The 20,717-nt window shown below is 37.1% G+C and overlaps 1 protein-coding gene across 3 annotated transcripts in view; it reads right to left on the reverse strand.

Moving 5' to 3' along the window:
- Positions 1-3,282: 3,282 nt before the first annotated feature.
- Positions 3,283-20,717, reverse strand: part of ABCA12 (ATP binding cassette subfamily A member 12) — a 186,481-nt gene continuing 169,046 nt past the window's right edge. For all 3 annotated transcript variants that reach the window (XM_082467468.1, XM_082467469.1, XM_082467467.1), the window contains 9 exons: positions 19,260-19,464; positions 18,271-18,380; positions 17,832-17,973; positions 16,779-16,913; positions 14,730-14,833; positions 13,273-13,365; positions 8,232-8,337; positions 5,780-5,917; positions 3,283-4,467 (listed from right to left, as the gene is read on the reverse strand). In XM_082467468.1, coding sequence (XP_082323594.1) covers positions 4,366-4,467; positions 5,780-5,917; positions 8,232-8,337; positions 13,273-13,365; positions 14,730-14,833; positions 16,779-16,913; positions 17,832-17,973; positions 18,271-18,380; positions 19,260-19,464 — 1,135 coding nt within the window. In that variant the 3' untranslated portion in view covers positions 3,283-4,365. The remainder of the gene's footprint in view (positions 4,468-5,779; positions 5,918-8,231; positions 8,338-13,272; positions 13,366-14,729; positions 14,834-16,778; positions 16,914-17,831; positions 17,974-18,270; positions 18,381-19,259; positions 19,465-20,717) is intronic.

Below are 20,717 nucleotides of genomic sequence, written 5' to 3' on the forward strand. Positions count from 1 at the left end.
TAAAGTAATCAAAGTGGTCACAAGGAATTAGGTACTCTGGCCATCCTGGGTCATCTGCCCACCCTAACTGCTTAGCATATGTGCTTTATGCAGAAACAACATTTAAATGTAAAATGTTTGGTCATCTGAACATTTTTCCCTAGCAGTTAACATTAAATTATAATAGCTAGTCTTCTAAAGCTAAAACAAACATAATTGCAAAAAATTCAGAGGAAAATTATGAAAATATTTCTAAATTGAAGCAGACTTTTTGGTGCCTCAAAGATAGAGCAAGAATAGTTGGTACTCTGCTGGGTATGGCAGGTACAATGATGAAGGAAGAATAGGTCACTACTCTTGATCAACTTCGAGTGTAATGGGAAGAGAAAGACGGTATAGAGATGATTATAATGCAGCAGGGAAACACTGCTGCAGAGGCCTGCACAGAATGCTTTTGTAATGAGGATAGAACAGTGAACTCTCCCTGAGGCTTTCTGGGAAGATTTCCTTAAAGAAAAGGTGAAGAAGAAGAGGAGTTTCTAGATAAAAGTTAAGTGGGAACAGGGAAAAGGTCTTTCAAGAGAAAAGAGTATTGTGAGCAAAGTGGCACAAGACTGCAACAAGATGTGTCATAATAGGAAATAGCAAGCAATTCATTGAAGTTGGGCGTAGACTACATGAGGAAGAGAGGTGGACGTGGTGGGGTGCCTTATGAAATATTGATACTTTGAGGGTCAGTTAAGGAGTTTGCATTTCGTTCTACAGATTACGGAAAACCAGTCTGGGTTGATAAGTAAGGGAGGGATAAGATTAAGTGTCACAAATGATGCCAAAGGAAATAATATCATTCCCTTTTAGCTTGCTGTTATTATACTTAAAAACTTATGTTGATAAGCGTACTTTAACGAAGCAAGCAGGCTCCCAGGCTCCCGTCGAGGTAAGAGGATGCAAGCCTGCTGCGTCACCCTCACCCTCACCCAGGAGGGCATTTGCTGTTGTCTAGGGAATTATCATCTCTGAGGAGAAGAATGAATCATTCGGGCAGGGAGCATATTTGGAGAAGGTAGTTGTACATATCATTTTTCCAAATGTTTTAATATTATGAAAATCAGGTTTTATAGGTGAGGTGAAGATTGCCACAATCCTCAGAGGTAATTTAGGTAACTCATATGAAAAAGCAGAATCTGTACGGGTTATCCAGAGTGGAGGCAGTCCTCCAAGAACTGGGAATTCTCAAAACATTTTCTCTACTGCAGAGAAGCCCCAAGGGATGGGGGTTCAAATAGTTTTTTATGTACGTTCCTTACTTATATGTAAAAATGCACCGTGAAACTCTTATACAGTACATCCTCACAGACAAAAAAGACAAAGAAGAAATACATGTGCAGGAATGTACAGAAGCAAAGCATTAGAATTCCATTCCCAAAGAAGGTACCAAAATCCTCCTATTCCAGTGGATTCACTGTAATAGCTGTATTATGGAATAAAGCGTCATCTTTCCTTTTTCTTCTCCATGAATAAACTACCTCATGGGAAACTTCACTGCATTTCATAGATTTAAACAGAATAAAGAGGCTTGGTTTCCATACCAACCACGCCTGCTTCTCTTTTGTTTCTCACTCATTTATTTATTCATCTATTTAACCAACAAATCTTTATTGAGTACCACAAATATTTATCGTGTGTGTAGGTACTGATGGGAAAACTAGGAAGATCAAAGTAGGTCTCCTGTCTTCATAGAGCTTCATGTCTAGTGAGGGAGAGAAATACTAAATAAACACTCAAAAGTGCCATCCCTGTCATCCAGAGGCCAGCTTGGATTTCCCTGCCTACTGAGAGGTAGATGAGATTGGCTGGAACCTCCCAGATCCACATCCTGGGGGATCAGAAGCTCTGCTCAGCACACATCCGGGCCCCTCCGACTCATGGTCTCCCCTCCCGCCAGGCTTCTCCTGCTCGGTGGTGAAGCAGGCATTGTTCTGTGCCTCTTTCAAAGAAGACAACTCATCCCTTCCTCAACTTCCACTGGACACTCATTCACATAAAGCATTTGTAAGTATGACTGACTTTAACCAAGATTTAGGGGTAGGAGGACAGTCCACAGCATGGCTGCACAGCAAACGAATGTGAAAACATTTGGATATTCATGGTTTTGAAAGTCCATTCACGGCCTGCCAATGCAGGGGACGTGGGTTCGATCCCTGGTCTGGGAAGATCCCACATGCCACGGAGCAACTAAGCCCGTGCGCCACAACTACTGAGCCTGCACTCTAGAGCCCGCAAGCCACAACTACTGAAGCCCACGCGCTCTAGGGCCCGCATGCTGCAACTACTGAGCTCGCATGCTGCAGCTACTGAAGCCCACGCGCCTAGAGCCTGTGCTCTGCAACAAGAGAAGCCACCACAATGAGAAGCCCGCGCACTGCAACGGAGTAGCCCCTGCTCGCCACAACTAGAGAAAGCCCGCACACAGCAATGAAGACCCAGAGCAGCCAAAAATAAATAAATAAATAAATGTATTAAAAAAAAAAAAGTCCATTCAACCACTTAGTTTCTCAATACTCAGTTTCTCTTCAATACTCAGCCTTCTACCATCTCACTGGTTCCTCCTTTCTCCATTTCCTTTCTCTCCTCCCCCTGTGTTTCTCTTCCTACAACTGCTCAGAAGCAAGCAACCAACCACCACAATAACAAACACAATGAACAATAAACAAATCCCTTTATTCTCTCATGGAGCCTGACCATTTTTTTGCTTGTTTGGACTCCTGAAGACACTCATCCTCTCAGAATTACACTGTCTACTCCAGAAAGCTTATCTATGTATTATATTCAACAGGATATTTTCTACCTTAAATTTTGTTGCCATCTGTTAAGATATACATCATTAATCTAGATATATTACAAATTAGGATGCAAGCTCTCACAGAAAATTAGGAAGTACAATAGAGCGCAGTTTTAGGACTGGAGGATTAGATTTAAACTGAAGAATTAGGGAAGGAAAGCGTCTCTGAGAAAGAAGAACATTTCTGAAGGCTTAGCTAGGCACAAACTGTGGGGGAAGGGCAAGTCACGCAGGGAGACGTATCAAAATACACGCAGAGGTGTGGAGGGAGGAAGGAGTTTGGTGCACTGGCAAAACCAAAAAGAGGCCAGCATGGCTACACCCTAAAGAGGAAGAGGAGAAAGAAAGCGATGAAGGTGCAGAAGTAAGCAGAGGCCAGGTCCCATGGGAGCTTGTCATTCATGTGACTCCAATTTTTAAATTCCTGGCTCTTCCCTAACAAATGAAATGACTTCATGAACTGTTTTTACTAAATGTTGATTTTATTGATTTTCAAAACAGAAACAGTTGTGCCAAAGCAAATTTATATAGACACACACACACACACACACACACACACACACACGTTATGTAAAGCACCTTCCCCAAGGGCCATATAATTTGGCATTATTACAAAGTCTATTCTATAGCCATATATATGATTCTGGGTCAGCTGGGTAATTAGCTGAAAATTATCTTCATATTCATTTTCCCTCCATAGGAATGTTTCCTTCAGAGAGACCCAGAATATGAACCTTTCTGTAATAGCTTTAAAAAATGTTGTCTGCCAGCAGCACATGAATTCTCTATCACCTTTCAGGATTTGTATCTGCCCAGCTGACACACCTATTTCTGCCGAAAAGCAAGTAGCTTCTTGCTCTGCTCCGTGCCTTACTATTGGCAAGGCATTGCAGGAATAGATTTAAGCTCTATTTACCACCAGGGTAAACTGCCCTTCTATAGCATTCTTGTAGAAAGGCATTTCGTGGGGGGGGTGGTCAGTATGTCCCCATGTATTTACAGGTACTGAAAATGACATACACACACTAGACACTGTGCCCACTCCTTACTGCCAATGTTAATCTGGCCCTTGGCACTTTACAGATCACAATAGATTCATGTATTCATGATGATGTTCATTCTGTTATTTTCTGAAAATAAATTGTTTGCTCTCCCAATTCTACCTACCCCAAACTACCTTACTTTTCTTCTCCACTCTTTCTTTTCAACTGCCAATAGCCATGCTCGTAAGCTGTCTTTTTATTGAAAGTAATAAATTAAGGCATTCATCTTCAGTGGTTTCACCTTTGCATAAGAGTCAGCAGCTTACACACTAGCATGCTCACAGTGTTGAGTAGACAGAAATTCATTTCAGTAGTAAAAACATTCACTGACCTTAGAAAGAAAACTTTCCATTTATAGCTACTGGCTAGTCTTGCACAATTGTAACTTTCCAATACAGTATAAGACTTTAAAATTAAGATATTTTGAGGAATTTGTATCTTCTGTGGCTCTTCCTCAAAATGCAGCCATTGTTGAGACTGAGTTTGCTGGAGGTACTAAGACTACAGCTGGTCATCTTGTGAGTCAGTGCTTATGGTGGAACCTTGGCTACTGGTATCGGCAGTTTCATAGCACTTTTGGTCTTTGGCAAAGTTGATGAAAACCTGATTTTTCAAGGGAAATAAAGCCATTAGTACTTGGTAAACCAAAGGAAGAAATAAGGTGTGTGTGTATGCACAATGGGAGAGCAAATAAGAAGAAAACTAGATTTCATAGGGGCACGCCCAAACACATAAACAAACTCTCACTAGGAGTCCTTCCTTTAGGTATTGAAATTTATCTGGGGTTTGAAAATCATATCTATATCTGCAACCTATAAATACATTTATAATTATAATATAAATCTAAAGCTATAATTAAATATCTATAGCCACATATTTGTATCTATTTGATCTGTATCAGTATCTTTCAAGTATCTTTTAACAAGGAGCCCAACCCAAGCCCTTACCAAATGTTTGTATGATGATGTTGAGAGAAATTTCACTAGTTTCAAGAGTTTCACTAGTTTCAACAGTTAATGCACTAAAATAAAATTTGTATACAGAGCTCACAACAACATTATGTTCAGTAAGCTTATTATTTAACAGGCAGACCTTTATGACTTTGTTTAAAATTCTATTAGTCATAGATTCATCCAGAAAATATTGAGAGTCTACTTTGTGCCAGACATGATACTGGTAATTGGTTACAAGTCAAAGGATAAATCTTCTGTGTTGGCAAAGCCATAATTGCCTTAACTCCCCATAAAAAATTGTCCATGAGATGCAGCATGATTCAGAGGCCTCTGTAGCCTCACTTTCAGACCCATTCCAGTGATAGGTCCAATCAAATGTTCTATATATCAGGTTGGTTGAACTGTATAAAACTAAAACAGTGCAAAGGTGATGACGGATGTTCCATGATGCCTCGAGTTATTGAATATAAATGTAATTAAGACAGATGATGTGAATGAAACAAAAGAATCCTGCATTTACCACTTTGGTTGCCTGAATCTAGCAGATCTAAAGCTTTGGCACCAAATTCTCACTAGATAACCCCATCCTCCCCTAATCTAGGAAGCCAATCAATAGAAATGTTATTTAAGAAACCTACCAAGGGGAAAGTAAGGAAAGTGTTAACAGCTATTTGTTTTATAGATGAAAATAATTGCTGCTTTACATATACATATAACTGATGGGTATAGATGTCGTCTAGAAGGAAAAAAATCTTCTCTTCTCCATTAAAAATAGTTAACTCTTTTCACATTTTTTCCTAACATCCCAAAATGCACTTAGAAGTAAATTAAGCTAAGTTTTTCAGGTGCAAGTTTAGATACTGCTTCAATTAAAAACAAATTCAATGTCATTAAAAAGAAATAATCAGAATGTGTAATAATTAATGTGACATTGTGCACACGGATCATGGTATCCAGCTTACCTCTTCCAGAGTAGTCTGACTCACTAAGAAATTTGTGATATTTAAAGCAGTCTTGTTGGTTTCCAGCAGATCAAAAATGTTTGCTACTCCTCCTGCGGTGACCGGCACATGATACTCTAGCATGCTGAGGTGCTGATCCTGTGGGAACCAGAGAGAAAAAATGTATTTCTCAATGTCAGGTAATATTGACTTGACTAGACATAACTTGACAAGAGCTAAGAAACGTACTGAAATTCATTCCTATGAAAACGATGCCACAGTGTAAATAATGGGTATGTTTTGAGACTAACAGCTTTCGAAGACGAGATAAAAAGTTTTATGAATATCCAAGAGAAAACAAATTAAAAAGCTAATGAAAATTCCAAAATATTCTACATTCATGTGCACTTATAAAGACATTATAGTCTTGCCTAGGAAAAAATATTGTGGAATGGCATTGCCAATGTCAGATTACGCTTAGCTCACGTAAGTGTTTTCAGAGATAACTTTTAGAAATTTCATTTTTTTTTTAATGTTAGAATTGTTCTAAAAGGCTAAGGATTAGCTGTTCAATTTATATTGGCTAAAGTTGCCAGATTTCAAAAGCACTGTCTATGAGAAACCTCATTCAAATAATGCTACATTCTTTCTTAACTCACTCTAAAGTTCTTTTCACTTTATTTAGTCTGTAGTATCACCATCAATTTAGTAACCTATTCTTATTTCCTTAGAGTATCTTTAACATCTTGCTTTTCTGCATATTTCATCAATTATCATATCTTATTTATTTTTCCTCTAAAATATCTCTCAAATGTAACCTTTCCTCTCTATTTGCACCATCAATTTTATTAACCTGATGCTCACCACTCCACATCTGAGTTATTGCAACAGCCTCTTCAGAAGCTTAGAAACCATATACACTCATATGTTCTGGCACAAAGTAGCCAGGATAATCTTTCCTAAACACTAGTTTGGTCAGGATGGTTTTTTTTACTCCATAAACAATCCCTGTAACATATATTGATCAGATCAAGATTGTATATTGCAGCCTGGTATTCCAGACCTGCGTTACTGGAAACCCCTCTTCTCACTCCTTTGCTCACTGTCTAGCCCCTCTCATTGATTTGTGTTTACATCACACCTGTCACTGCAATCAGGCTATCTTATTGATATTTATTTTTACTCCCAAATTATTGTTTGGTTATTTCCCTTTTAGAGATCTAGAAACCATCACATACTTGAAGAGAATGGTCTGCTTAGGAAGTAATCAAACTCTTATCATCACTGCACTTGTCTTGTATAGCACTAGCCCCCTGAGGAACAGACCAGGGCAAATGTAATCTCATCACTCAGTGAATAAACACAGATTTCAACCCGGAAGTTCACTGAAAGAAGAAGTACTATGACCAACGTGGTTTGTGCAAAAAAAAAAAAAAAAAAGTGTCCTTTAATTTTTAAATTTGATTTTAATTTAGATGATAGAAAATGGACTTTGATAAGAATCAGAGGTTGAGGCAAAGGTATTTTGTAGAGATAAAAGAATTGTTTTTAAAAATGAACTCTATTTTGCTCTCCAAAATCACTTCACGTTAATATGGTGCCTGACAGTTTATGAAGCATCTTTGTGGACATTTTATCATTTGGTTCTCACACCAGTGTTGTGAAGTAGATGTCAACAGTATTTGTAAAATAGGAATACGAGGCTCAGAGACTTTAAATGTCTTGCTGGAAATCACACAGGCAGAGCTGGACCTCAGCCCAAGTCTTCCAATTTCTTTTCATCATTCCACAACTGACTTCCGTTTAAAAACAATCACTTGCTATAATCATCTTATATCAATTACCTGCACATCAAAGATGTTACAATGATAACTTTTCTGTCAAGTGCATTTAAATATGTACTATGTGAGATTTATATGTATATATCTGTGTGTGTCCATCCTGTTGATATGTATATGTAAGATGAAATTAATTGAGCGATGTTTCAGGTAGTGTGGGATTTAAGAACTTGATTTCCAAGCAATTCTGCTCAAAACTTTGTGGGCTTATCTTTCAAGTGAGGAAAGCAAAGGAGATAATGTCTTCTAGCTGTGACATTCTGGAACTTTGTAATTTTTTTTTTCTTAGAAGAAATGCCCTTGGTCATATGTATCTGTCATTCCTCAATTCCCTAACATATGTAACTAATAATCTAGTTAAGTATACAACCTGAAAACTAATACGATATGGTCATAAAGCCTTTGTGGGAAGAAATAAAGGTATGTAAAAGGACTATGTTACTCTTAAGTAGCTACAAAAATATATAACTAATTTGAAGATTTTATCTGTTAATACTAAGTGTGCTTCAGAGTATCTTAAGCATCTTGAACTAACAAATATATTAAGATGAATAATAAAGCTATGGTCAGCTTGAAAATGACAAACATCCACTACGATATTAGATTATGACTATCAAAACCAGTCAATCTCTTACTTTTAAGTATGTTTTTGGAAAGTGAAGTTGCATGAACCTTGTGAGGGGCTCCATGCTCACTCTAGCATTCTTCACGTGAACCTTGACGGTAAATCCTCGTCCAAACCTAGAAAGAAGTGCAAAATACATTATGAGTTATGTTTTGCTGAAATAGCTCCTCTGGAATTCTAGATAATGAAACAGGACCCAAGCTGACCATGATAGCCCCTTTTCCTATAATGAAGACTATCATTTTGCCATAAAAGTTCAGGGCATGTTGCAAACTGGAAATAGTGTAATGCCATGACTTTTTATTTATTTCTACCACTATACAAAGTCAGATCCTTTGGACAAAAGTTGCATTAGAAAGAAAATACAAAATCTTGGCTTTCTTTGGCATCCATGAATTGGTAATTGATGTAAATTCCTGGAGCTACATACTTTCTAATTTAAAGCAGAGAATCTTTAGAGGCAAGTTATTGGAGATTCGATGTCAATCGTAAAGATTAAAATCACTGGGTTTTTAAAAATAAATAATAAATCAATATACTAGCTAACAGTTTGCACCAAAAATAGAGTTTGTAAACATGTCACAACAGACTCTCTGGGAACAACATATAAGGCCTTTTTCATCCTTTTTTCTTATCTTGGTTAATATTGTCTTATAAGAAAGCCAAGCTATTGTACAGACAAAGGTATAAAGTAATGTCATGATGTTGGAAGATTAACATGGATATGTATAAATGCATATGCACTCTGACAAACATAAAAATATTAATTTAATTTTAATTTGATAGTATGATATTTATGCACATCTCCCCAATGTATTTTTGATGAAAAGGTTTTGAATGTAGTAAAAATGTTAAATAGCTTGCTGAAAGCCTGTGCAAATGGCAAATGAACGTGTTAGATAAAAGTCGATGCCTTCATGTACTTGTTAAGATCTAATTTGTTACCGAGATAACTCTTTTTTTTTTTTTTTTTTTGTTCGGGTTTCTCATTGTGGTGGCTTCTCTTGTTGCGGAGCTTGGGCTCTAGGAGCACGGGCTTCAGTATTTGTGGCTCACGGGCTCTAGAGCACAGGCTCAGTAGTTGTGGTGCACAGGCTTAGCTGCTCCGCGGCATGTGGGATCTTCCCGGACGAGGGCTCGAACCCGTGTCCTCTGCACTGGCAGGCAGATTCTTAACCACTGCGCCACCAGGGAAGTCCTGTCATTTATTTTATTTTATTTTATGTTTCTGAATTTTTGAATTTTATTTTATTTATTTTTGTATACAGCAGGTTCTTATTAGTCACCAATTTTATACACATCAGTGTATACATATCAATCCCAATCGCCCAATTCATCACACCACCACCCCCACGCCCACGTGGCTTTCCCCCTTGGTGTCCATATGTGTGTTCTCTACATCTGTGTCTCAACTTCTGCCCTGCAAACTGGTTCATCTGTACCATTTTTCTAGGTTGCACATACATGTGTTAATATACGATATTTGTTTTTCTCTGACTTACTTCACTCTGTATGACAGTCTCTAGATCCATCCACGTCTAAACAAATGACTGAATTTCGTTCCTTTTTATGGCTGAGTAATATTCCATTGTATATATGTACCACATCTTCTTTATCCATTCGTCTGTTGATGGGCATTTAGGTTGCTTCCATGACCTGGCTATTGTAAATAGTGCTGCAATGAACACTGGGGTGCATGTGTCTTTTTGAATTACGGTTTTCTCTGGGTATATGCCCAGTAGTGGGATTGCTGGATCATATGGTAATTCTATTTTTAGTTTTTTAAGGAACCTCCATACTGTTCTCCATAGTGGCTGTATCAATTTACATTCCCACCAACAGGGCAAGAGGGTTCCTTTTTCTCCACACCTTCTCCAGCATTTGTTGTTTGTAGATTTTTCTGATGATGCCCATTCTAACTGGTGTGAGGTGATACTTCATTGTAGTTTTGATTTGCATTTCTCTAATAATTAGTGATGTTGAGCAGCTTTTCATGTGCTTCTTGGCCATCTGTATGTCTTCTTTGGAGAAATGTCTATTTAGGTCTTCTGCCCATTTTTAGATTGGGTTGTTTCTTTCTTTAATATTGAGCTGAATGAGCTGTTTATATATTTTAGAGATTAATCCTTTGTCTGTTGATTCGTTTGCAAATATTTTCTCCCATTCTGAGGGTTGTCTTTTTGTCTTGTTCATGGTTTCCTTTGCTGTGCAAAAGCTTTGAAGTTTCATGAGGTCCCATTTGTTTATTTTTGTTTTTATTTCCATTACTCTAGGAGGTGGATCACAAAAGATCTTGCTGTGATTTATGTCAAACAGTGTTCTTCCTATGTTTTCCTCTAAGAGTTTTACAGTGTTCGGTCTTACATTTAGGTCTCGAATCAATTTTGAGTTTATTTTTGTGTATGGTGTTAGGGAGTGTTCTAATTTCATTCTTTTACATGTAGCTGTCCAGTTTTCCCAGCACCACTTATTGAAGAGACTGTCTTTTCTCCATTGTATATCCTTGCCTCCTTTGTCATAGATTAGTTGACCATAGGTGCGTGGGTTTATCTCTGGGCTTTCTATTTGGTTCCATTGATCTATGTTTCTGTTTTTGTGCCAGTGCCATATTGTCTTGATTACTGTAGCTTTGTAGTATAGTCTGAAGTCAGGGAGTCTGATTCCTCCAGCTCCGTTTTTTTCCCTCAAGACTGCTTTGGCTATTCTGGGTCTTTTGTGTCTCCATACAAATTTTAAGATTTTTTGCTCTAGTTCCGTAAAAAATGCCATTGGTAATTTGATAGGGATTGCACTGAATCTGTAGATTGCTTTGGGTAGTATAGTCATTTTCACAATATTGATTCTTCCAATCCAAGAACATGGTATATCTCTCCATCTGTTGGTATCATCTTTAATTTCTTTCATCAGTGTCTTATAGTTTTCTGCATGCAGGTCTTTTGTCTCCCTAGGTAGGTTTATTCCTAGGTATTTTATTCTTTTTGTTGCAATGGTAAATGGGAGTGTTTCCTTAATTTCTCTTTCAGATTTTTCATCATTAGTGTACAGGAATGCAAGAGATTTCTGTGCACTAATTTTGTATCCTCCAACTTTACCAAATTCATTGATTAGCTCTAGTAGTTTTCTGGTGGTACTTTTAGGATTCTCTATGTATAGTATCATGTCACCTGCAAACAGTGACAGTTTTACTTCGTCTTTTCCAATTTGTATTCCTTTTCTTTCTTTTTCTTCTCTGATTGCTGTGGCTAGGACTTCCAAAATTATGTTGAATAACAGTGGTGAGAGGGGACATCCTTGTCTTGTTCCTGATCTTAGAGGAAATGCTTTCAGTTTTTCACCATTGAGAATGATGTTTGCTGTGGGTTTGTCATATATGGCCTTTATTATGTTGAGGTAGGTTCCCTCTATGCCCACTTTCTGGAGAGTTTTTATCATAAATGGGTGTTGAATTTTGTCAAAGGCTTTTTCTGCATCTATTGAGATGATCATATGGTTTTTATTCTTCAATTTGTTAATATGGTGTATCACATTGATTGATTTGTGTATATTGAAGAATCCTTGCATCCCTGGGATAAATCCCACTTGATCATGGTGTATGGTCCTTTTAATGTGTTGTTGGATTCTGTTTGCTAGTATTTTGTTGAGGATTTTTGCATCTATATTCATCAGTGATATTGGTCTGTAATTTTCTTTTTTTGTAGTATCTTTGTCTGGTTTTGGTATCAGGGTGATGGTGGCCTCATGGAATGAGTTTGGGAATGTTCCTTCCTCTGCAATTTTTTGGAAGAGTTTGTGAAGGATGGGTGTTAGCTCTTCTCTAAATGTTTGATAGAATTCACCTGTGAAGCCATCTGGTCCTGGACTTTTGTTTGTTGGAAGATTTTTAATCACAGTTTCAATTTCATTACTTGTGATTGGTCTGTTCATATTTTCTATTTCTTTCTGGTTCAGTCTTGGAAGGTTATACCTTTCAAAGAATTTGTCCATTTCTTCCAGGTTGTCCATTTTATTGGTATAGAGTTGCTTGTAGTAGTCTCTTAGGATGCTTTGTATTTCTGCGGTGTCTGTTGTAACTTCTCCTTTTTCATTCTAACTTTATTGATTTGAGTCCTCTCCCTCTTTTTCTTGATGAGTCTGGCTAATGGTTTATCAATTTTGTTTATCTTGTCAAAGAACCAGCTTTTAGTTTTATTGATCTTTGCTATCGTTTTCTTTGTTTCTATTTCATTTATTTCTGCTCTGATCTTTATGATTTCTTTCCTTCTGCTAACTTTGGGTTTTGTTTGTTCTTCTTTCTCTAGTTCCTTTAGGTGTCAGGTTAGATTGTTTATTTGAGATTTTTCTTGTTTCTTGAGGTAGGCTTGTATAACTATAAACTTCCCTCTTAGAACTGCTTTTGCTGCATCCCATGGGTTTTGGATCGTCATGTTTTCATTGTCATTTGTCACCGAGATAACTCTTTTTTTTTTTTTTTAATTTTATTTATTTATTTATTTATTTATGGGTGTGTTGGGTCTTTGTTTCTGTGCAAGGGCTTTCTCTAGTTGCGGCAAGTGGGGGCCACTCTTCATCGCGGTGCGCGGGCCTCTCACTATCGCGGCCTCTTGTTGCGGAGCACAGGCTCCAGATGTGCAGGCTCAGTAATTGTGGCTCACGGGCCCAGTTGCTTCGTGGCATGTGGGGTCTTCCCAGACCAGGGCTCAAACCCGTGTCCCCTGCACTGGCAGGCCGATTGTCAACCACTGCGCCACCAGGGAAGTCCCAATAACTCTTGAAACTGCTTTCCGAGAGTATTTTGGTTGGGGAATAATAATAATAATAATGATATCATTATTATTAGCTTTTATGCATTCCAGGTTTTGGGGTTATTAATTAAAAAAAATTCAATCCTCAGTACTATAATTTAACTTTAAGGTGAATCAGTGATTAGTTTCTCCATTCCAGTTTTACTACTCATTGTAGGATGGGCTGCTGAGATAATCCCTGAAGGTGAGTATCGTACTGGTAGATTGATTACCCTACACCATGTGTTAAACAATACATTTGTTCCTCACCTGCTCTTAATATGCTGCAACGATCCAATACATTGGAACCTTCCATTCACCATAATGGCCAACCTGGTACAGAGAGCTTCACATTCCTCCATGCTGGAAGACAGAATCATGTCAGCATTCCAGGCACAGAAAATTGGTTTAAGTTCATGAGCATAAGCTTAACTTTTTTCATTATGGCACCTTAGAAACACTGTTTGAGTATCTGAGTTCCTTAAAATGTCCTTTCCCTTGAAGAACAAAAAAATCTTTTAACATATAAATTAAATGTCTTCACATAGGGTTTATTACTGTTTCTTCTCAAACTTGAGGCCATCTCTCTCACCTGGATTGCCCACTCTATCAAACACAGTATTTCTTTTAAGCTCTTTCAAACTTTGACTCAAGACCTACATTTCGTAAGAAATGTTTCCAGAATAATACTAAGCTGTTTTCATTATGCCTTATACTCCATATTCAGTTGGCTTTTATGCTTTTGTGTTTATAACTAGTTAACCTGTACTTTATTATATAATTCTAATTTCATGGATGATGATAACTGGAGGAGATCTTAGGTATCACCCTGTCCACTTAATACAAAAGTTAATGGAAATTAGGGGAGTTTGGGGGAGAATGGATACATGTATATGTATGGTTGAGTCCCTTTGCTGTGCATCTGAATCTATCACAATGTTGTTAATCGGCTATACTCCAATATAAAATAAAAAGTTAAAAAAAAAGTTAATGGAAATTAAATGATTGGCTTCAGAACATATACTGTGCTAGGGCAAGGCTAGTATATAGGATATAAACAAGTCTCTTGATTCTAAACATACCTAGTTCTTTTTTCTACTATATGATCATTATAACGAAAGGATGAACTTAACACAAGGCCAACCTTATAAGAAAGGCACAGAGAAAATACTTCAGTAGCTTTTTTACCTAATTGATTGGAAGGGTCTACTTCATGGAGAAGGCTTGTGAACTAGTTCTTAAAGGACTAGTAAGATTAGAACCTGGAGAGATTTTGTGAAAAGATCAACTCCAGTAGAAGGCACAGCCAAAGAAAGTACACGTGATAGGAAAGGGCAGTGAGTGTAAATGGAACCACGAGTCATTCAGATTGACAGATAGGAGAGGGTGTCATAGGCAAAAAAGACTAGAAGTTTAGACGGGGCCAGATATTAAAAGGCCTTGCATACTAAGCCGAAAAATGCTGAATTTTATGTGATAGGCAATAGGGAGGCATAGTTGAATTAAGAGGGCCGTAAGTTATGGGAAATTTGTTTTTTAAATGATTGCTTAGGCCCTGCCCCACCACAGGAGCTGGAGTCTCACCATGAAACCTTCCGGACTTGCTCCTTTGACTGTGAACATAAAATACTTTAATCCAATTGCGGCATTCACTATCAGTATATATTACACGGGATTACCTTTCCCGTCTCTCATCCTAACATCGTGTCATCTGACTCTCAGGTTACCTGTGAGAAGTGAGGATGACGGAACATTTATTCTGTACTTCTTCTGAAATGATCTTCCAGAGGTGCCGTTTTGATTTAGGATCCATCCCAGAGCTTGGCTCATCCTTAACAGAAAGTTACAAGAAGAATTTATCAAATTAATTAAATTTTGATGAGGTTCTTTACATGAATCATTGCATCTCACTTGCCTAGAACAGAAATCACTTTTCCAGGTCACGTGGCTAACTTGTTTTATACTTAATAGGCTTCTTTCTGCTGCTGTCAAAAAGCTCAAAATTAATCATTTAAAATTGTCAGTCTGTGTTAAAAAGTGTCTCAGTGAAGTTGTACTCTTACTTTACACTTGTCTCTCATATTTCTTTGGAAAAAATTCTGCTTCAATTACTGACAAAGCAAGAATTTTTACATTTAATACCATATTGTCACATATATATTTGAAGCTACATCAGCAAGACTGCTACCTTGCTCCTGATGGCAGAATTGTGGCTGTGAGTGAGAGATAATATGTTATGTGAAGCACAGAGAATTCAATTTGATTTGTTTTTGTTAATATGATTGAGGTGTATTTTCAGTTTTATGTTATTAATTGAAATTTAATACTCCTTGGGGAAATAAAAGTAAGATTTGCAGAAATTGCCAAATAGAAAGATATAATAAATTACATTTTAAAGTAAACGATGTTTAGAAAAATTATTCAGACATAAAATTAGAAATGCAGCAATGAAAAACCTAAACAAGCAATAATAAATCCTGACAGATGATTAAAAAACCAAATTATAGGTCAAGATTAGGTAAAAATTAAAAACATATGTCTGAAATGGAAAGTATATACATAGGATCATCAGAGGTTTATTTTTATAGCAAGGGGTTAAATTTAAATTTAAAGAAAGAAATGAGTGTTAATTTGGGGAAACAGTAAAGGTTGTATTGTCACTGTTCCTATTTTTGAAGACAATGGCATTACAGTAAATATATATAAAAGAAAATACGGTATCTTTCTGTCATAGCCTGATTTCAGCTCAGCTCATTAATACATAATATTTGCATACAGCTTTTAACATTGTAAAGTACTTTACATCTATTATCTCACAGGGGTGCCTAAAGATTGTTTTCTTCAATTTAAGGGACACTTATACAATAGAATTCCATTATGAGCATCGACTGGCAGGGATATAATGCATTATAAGCTTCCGGTATCACAGAGAGATGGGTTGTGCATTACTCTAACTGAGCAGTTTAAATGATTTGATCCTCCATATTACTTAATCTCTGGAATAATGTGATGATTTATAACTGGTGATTTTATTGCATATAGTTAAGCCTCTTTTGGAGTTTGGAAGTCCTTGAATGGAGGGGATCTTCCAAAATAAGGGCAAGCTTATTTCTCTGAAATAAACACTTTTCACAGTGTTTGGCCTGGGGAGCAGAATGCTATGTCACTCCTAGTGTAATTTATATTTCCAGGTGATCAATTTAATTTTTCAGCTCTTAGTCAAAATATAAACGTGACATGTATTTCTTGCCTCCAAAAAATTCAGATAAAGTAGAATGGCATATTGTCAAGATTGCATCTCAAGCTAGGTAACTCGTATTTTTAAGCAACAAGGAAGTAACATTTTAGCACAGCATGTTGTCCTCAAATGTGTATTTCCTTTTTGGTAGAAGTTGGAAAATGTGTTAGTTCACCTGATCAGTTACTAATAGAACTGATTTCTTCAATAACTGGGAATCAAATTCTGTCATAATTTTACTTACTCATTTGAATATCCTGACTTTGTTTCAGCTACTTCCGATTCCCATATTTCCTCTGAAACCGACTGAGCCATAGCTTCAGACAAAAACATTTCTGAGGGCATATTTTTGTGGCAACAAATTATCTGATATAAATTCCCTTAGTGAGACAATATATGTAAAGTGTTTTACAAAATAAGTAGCATATAGTGAGACCTCAGTAAATGTTTATTGCAATAATGATAATGAACTGTTACACATACTATTGGATATGTGGTTCTAATTAGGTAGTAGCCTTTTTCACAATGATTCTCTTACCAGCAACAGTATGGAAGGTTTCCCTATCAAGGCCAGTGCAGTGGATAATTTTCTTTTTGTGCCATAACTACACATTGAGGTAGTTTTGTCCTTGTAGGGCATCAGGTAAAGCCTCCTAAGGAGTTTATGAACAGTCTGTGGGTGGAAAAGAGGACTTAAGTTGATTTTCCCTTGCCAAAACCCTTAAAGCATTAAACGGGAAAAAAGCTACTTGTGAAAAGAAAGTTTTATAATGAAGAAATACATTCCTGTAAAAATTAAAACATTTAAATTCAACATAAATTTTAGTTTATTTTCAAAGGTCCACTTAAAAATTAATAGTTCAGGGACTTCCCTGGTGGTGCAGTGGTTAAGAATCTTCCTGCCAATGCAGGGGACACGGGTTGGAGCCCTGGTCTGGGAAGATCCCACATGCCGCGGAGCAACTAAGCCTGTGCGCCACAACTACTGAGCCTGCGCTCTAGGGCCCGCACACCACAACTACTGATCCCAGGTGCTGCAACTACTGAAGCCTGCGTGCCTAGAGCCCATGCTCCACAACAAGAGAAGCCACCGCAATGAGAAGCCTGCGCACCGCAACGAAGAATAGCCCCTGCTCAACGTAACTAGAGAAAGCCTGCATGCAGCAAAGAAGACTCAATGCAGCCAAAAAAAAAAAAAAAAAAAAAAAAGAAATATAAAAAATCAAATTGGAAGCTATTCTATTTTACTTGGGCATTTTGTAGGTAATTCCATGTTTCAGTACTTACCTGAACACTAAAGGATATACAGGCATCACCAAACATGGCTCAACCCAGAGCCTAAGGCAAATGTCATTCTTTATTTGATAGTTTTTAAAAGACAGCTGAACAAACATGGGCCAAGATGTTTCTAAAGTCGAGTTCATAGGTTCATTTATGATATACACAATCAAGCTAATACTGCCTTAATTATCACTGTCAGGAGAAAAATGTCATAATTTTCCAGATGTCAACTTGGTCTCGAGGGTGGGTGTGTGGGAAGCAGAAATAATAATGGTTTTCAAATGAACTAGTTTTTCACACTTATACTCACTTCTTTAATGTCTTTTTCTGGAATTCCATGTATCCTAGCATAGAAATACAAATGTTCTTCCACGGTTACCAGGTCATCCAAAGCATCTTCCTGAGGACAGTAGCCAATTAATGAGCTGTGAGAGTCAACGTGAGTCAGAGACCTGAATTGAAAGAATCAAAAACACAAATGACTTTGAGAAGATGTTTCCCTCTTAGTCCTCAGATGTTGGGAAGGTAGCTCTATTTGGGTCATGGTGATGGGTGAGTCTGGTAAAAAGAGGTAAAAACAATCCCACCATCATAGTCATACTTAAAGGTTTAAAAATTTCCACTCGAGTAGCTGTTTTTCCTCTAAGGATTTAATAATAAAACCACAAAATAACATAAAGAGTTCATTTTAATTATTTTTCTCATTTAATTATGTTGTGTTCAGTAATTTGAAGCATTTGTTTTCATACCCAATCTTATTTCTGATCAGAATGTTTCCGCTTGTAGGAATTATGTCTCCAGTCAGCATCTTGAAGATGGTGGTCTTTCCTGCTCCATTCACCCCAAGAAGGCCAAAGCACTGGTTTGAGGGAGAAAAAAAAAAAAAGATGTAAACTTTAATTCAAACCAAAGACATGGTACTATTATCTCTCTTTTCTTCTTCTCCTTGGGTGAAATAAATTACCAAGAAAAATAAATCACTCGAATTACTCGTGGATATTGCAGTGCTTTGTTGGCACTGGATAAAACTTTCTCTTTTAAAACAATTAGGTACTTAAGTATCTTTTTTCCTTTAATCATCTGAACGTTTTACATATACGTAGGACCTGTTTTACATACTATATTATAGCACACCTCTGTGTGACATGATAGAATACCCAAGTCAGATATGCTAACCTGACAAAGAAATTATATTTATAGATTTCAAATTATTCACACAAAATCACAACTTTACTGAGTAAGCTACTGAAGCGATGATCTCTTTATGTGGTAGAGTAAACCTGATGCATTTCGGCAAAAAGGGAAATGTCCACATTCTTCTCCTCCTTTCAAAGCTGCCTTCCTAGGGCTTCTAGGAAAACAGCAAGAACGTGAACGTGAATGCAGCTCTAGCGCCTCACTCCCGACAACTGAGTTCTTTACGCTGTCCTTTGCAGAGCCCTGGAAACTAAGAGTTGAAAAGAGCACCCTGCATCGACTGCTTGACTGGAAGTCCACTCAGGGAGGACAGTAACTTGGGAGGGGCTCAGGGCTGGGTGTGTGGTGAGTCCTCCCTGCCAGAACGAAGACTTACGGGGTAAGTAACACATAGACACATGTAAGCTACATATACAGACTCCATCAAAATACTCAGAGGTTGACTTTCGTATTTCTAGAAAAACATTAAGGAAAGATAAAGATTTTTGCCACTTACCATGTCAGTACAAAGGATAGCTAGAAACAAAACACTGTTCCTTACCTCCCCAGCAGGTATCCCAATGCTGATGTTGTTTACAGCTATAATCTTTTTGTGGATAAGGTGGTAGGTCTTTGTAAGACGATGGAGTTGGACCAGGTCATATTCATTCACACCGTTCTCAACTCTAAACCTCTCAGCCCACACATCTTCATCTTCAACTATGGTCTCAATGACAGGTGAAGAATGAAATTTTTTGAAGAAGAGTCTAAAAAATGGGCCCAATGATTCTGCATCAATGACTTTGAAATGGTACCACTCAGTTTTGACATATTTTAATAAGTTCTCACTTCATTAAAAGTGGGCTATCACATACTAGGTTTCTTTTAAATTTTTTAATGCATTATGGTACTCAAATAACTTAAAAATTAGTATGGATGCTCTTTACAATATTTGTTATAATATTTGGGAAACAGCTTTTGCTTTCCATGACTTAAATGCTTACAGATCCACTATTAAAAGTCAGAATTTTAATTTCAGTAACTAAGGAAATTAGTTTGGGTTTGAAAGTTACTGCCTAACAGAGAGACTAAAGTCATTAGTAAGACTCAACACTTTACAAGCCCATGATCAATGATCACCTTTTTTAAATCCTCTCTATTTCTTCTTTTGTCATCATGATATGAATGTTATTCTACAGTCTTTTTACTGTGAATGTCTTACCTAGGATCTAGCCAATATATTAAGGTTATCAGTCCTGAAAACTCACGAAATCTCAAACCCACTTCAGTATCTTGCCTAATGAATACCAAAGCAAACCAAACCAACAAATCAATTCAGGTCTTCCTCCCAATGTCCCCTGTTTCTTTTAGTGATACCCCCCGAGATTCCAATTGTGATGTTTTCTTTGAAAACATCCCCATTCCAAAATCCACTCATGCAGTCAGACTCTTAGCACTGGAAATGCATTATAACAGCCAGTCATCTATCATTTTCTGTCTTTTTCTATTACCATCACAGGTTTTCATTTTTTTTTTTCACATAGATTTATCCAAGAACCTCAAACTGGTCCAGCGTCTCTGACTCTTCCCTTACAATATGCACTGTCTCCACAAAAATCACAGCTCCTAAAGCACCATTTGATCCTGTTGGTGTCTGTTCAAAAACCTTTAATGTGCTACTATTTGTTTCTTGAATAAAGTCCAAGCTATCGCTTTTTAACCAATCAGTAGACTCCATAATTTTCCAACCCCATGCTTTAGCTCCTACTCTTTCATTACATCTAGTCTATGCTCCAGTCAAATTGTATTACTCATTTCTCAAATATGCCTCAAGATTTTTCTATCTTTGCTCTTGTCTTTCCTTTGATTATTATTAACTTAAATCTTATTTTTCAATAGGTGATACATGCACTTCATGTATTAAAATTAAAATGGTACTGAAGAATATTTAGTGAAAAGTTAAGTCTCCTTCAACCATATACAGTTTTTTAACAGAGGCACTCATAATTAGAAATAATCT

Source organism: Balaenoptera physalus (genome assembly GCF_965194825.1).
Source record: "Balaenoptera physalus genome assembly, chromosome: 6".
In the NCBI taxonomy this organism is placed as follows: domain Eukaryota; kingdom Metazoa; phylum Chordata; class Mammalia; order Artiodactyla; family Balaenopteridae; genus Balaenoptera; species Balaenoptera physalus.